The sequence below is a fragment of the Amphimedon queenslandica genome, unplaced genomic scaffold (genome assembly GCF_000090795.2).
Source record: "Amphimedon queenslandica unplaced genomic scaffold, v1.1 AMPQUscaffold_11058, whole genome shotgun sequence".
NCBI lineage: Eukaryota > Metazoa > Porifera > Demospongiae > Haplosclerida > Niphatidae > Amphimedon > Amphimedon queenslandica.
In genome coordinates, this window is record NW_003548697.1 from 6,253 (window position 1) to 8,286 (window position 2,034).

Consider the following 2,034-nt stretch of genomic DNA (forward strand, 5'->3'; position numbering starts at 1 on the left):
TCTTTTAGGCTGTGAAGCGTGTGATGAAGAGAGATGGAGCTGATGAGGAGAGGGCAAGACAAAGGATAGCATCACAGATGAGTAATGGTGAGGCTGTAGACCATGCTCATGTTGTTTTTTGCACACTGTGGGAGTATGAGTTTACTCAAGAATGAGTAAGGAAATAAAGAGAGTGACCAAGAGGATATTTTATTGTGATTTATAGGTTGAAAAAGCATGGACAGCACTAAAAGATAGAATAATGAGAAATAAATTATAATGCCATTAGCTTATTTAAATTATCATTAATTTGACTCTAATGTTGCTTGGTATCATCATTAGAGGGACACTATATTGATTGGAGTCATACAGAACATGATTTCTTTACAATGGACTAAATTTATATTGAGAAGAGTCATACATATTATGTATGAATCTTCTCACTGTTTGTTCACTCTGTTTTTTCATAATTATTAGATTAATTAATGGCATGTCTATAATAACCAAATGAAACTAGACCCCACCTATACTGCTGCAAGTGTTCTAGATATGCTTTTTTGGTCTCTTCTGCTGCTTTTTTTGTCATTGGCTAGTCAAACTTGCTGTAGCTCCTTTAATATTACTTTCACTCTTCATGGTTCTGAATGCGAGTCTAATGGTTCCAGTCTTGCAGATTTTTTCATTTTGAAATATCATGATGGTCCTGGAAATTATTGTTACATATCCAAGAGTGAGTTCAATCAAACTGTATACCTTTATTAATGTTAATAGGCTCTTTTAATTGTTCTGGAAATAAAAGCGTTACACTGAACCATAGTGGCAGTTCATTCCATATCTTTCTTTACTGGTATAGAACTAATCGAAAGTGCTTAGTTTCAGGTGTTTCTCTTTCATGTATGCATAATCATCACACTGATATGATTTATCTTTGCACAACTTCTTCAACATGTTGTGTCTCACAAAAACTTATGATTGAAAGTGACTTTTGTACAGAGGAGGCGCCTACAATGAATTCCTTGACAAGCTCACCCGTGTGCAGCAATGAAAATAATTTCATGTATACAGAATGCCCAAATGAATTTTTATCATCAACCATCATGGCTACAACAACTGAACATTCAGAATTAGTTTCTGATATGTACTTATCTTCTTTTTCATCTACTTATTTAATTTTACCCACTCCTCTGGAGCCATCACAGCCTATCTCAGCTTCTCCATCTCCTACTTCCTTATATTGTCCTTCTGATCCTCCGTGGCCACTAACACCAGCTGGATATAATGCCACCAGTACCTGTCACAAAGGACTATTTAATGGTCAGTGCTCAATTTTATCATAACTATTTCTTTTTTCTTCAATAGCTACTAGGTGGTGTAATGAAAGTGGGAACTGGAATCCTGTTATCTGTTTTTCTTATGAAAATTTTGAAGCTATTATATTGCTGGTAAATATTTTACATATAATATTAATTAGACCTTTTTGTACTTTAATAATAGGCATCATTATCTCCTTATGATGCACTTGACTCCCTTTTAAACAGTATTACTACTATTTCTGCTGTTCAAACAGTTGTACTGTTAGATATTATAGTTTCCAGTAATTCCAGGAATGCTACTACTACTGAGGAATTTGGACAAGTGAGTGACTTTTATTCATTTACTCTATTGTCTTTTCCTCTGTAGTTACTTTTGAAAACTTTTGATGAATTTTTAAATGAAACAGACCCATCTCATTATGATGAAGAAGTTAGTATCAAAATATTCTAAAAACTGCTGTAACTCATAAAATGACTTAAAAACAGATTTGCTGAAAATTTTAATAATAATTTTTCTATTTGCCAAGTTTATGCAGTCTCTGTCCAAAGTAACCAACATTATAAAATAAACACCTTTTACTGATCATTAGTGATTGGTACTGACGCTTCTTTCTTTGTTATCATATTTTACATGTACATACTACTATCCTTTACTGTAGTAAATAGCTACATGGAATATTAATGATAATGATTTGTATGAATGCATCTCAGGTATTCCCCAAAGTTGATGAGACAGGTTTGC

At 33.2% G+C, this 2,034-nt stretch overlaps 1 protein-coding gene and 1 long non-coding RNA gene across 2 annotated transcripts; both read left to right on the forward strand.

Annotated features, from left to right (window-relative positions):
- Positions 1 to 6: 6 nt before the first annotated feature.
- Positions 7 to 487, forward strand: LOC109589658 (uncharacterized). Its single transcript, XR_002188845.1, has 2 exons — positions 7 to 155; positions 206 to 487. It is a non-coding gene; the product is annotated as an uncharacterized LOC109589658 (long non-coding RNA).
- A 24-nt stretch (positions 488 to 511) lies between these two features.
- LOC109589657 (uncharacterized) lies at positions 512 to 1,746 on the forward strand. The gene is made up of 5 exons (XM_020005714.1): positions 512 to 709; positions 751 to 1,293; positions 1,339 to 1,421; positions 1,474 to 1,614; positions 1,660 to 1,746. The coding sequence occupies exons 1-5, from the start codon at positions 529 to 531 to the stop codon at positions 1,741 to 1,743; spliced, it is 1,032 nt and encodes a 343-aa protein (XP_019861273.1). The 5' UTR covers positions 512 to 528; the 3' UTR covers positions 1,744 to 1,746.
- The last annotated feature ends 288 nt before the right edge of the window (positions 1,747 to 2,034 follow it).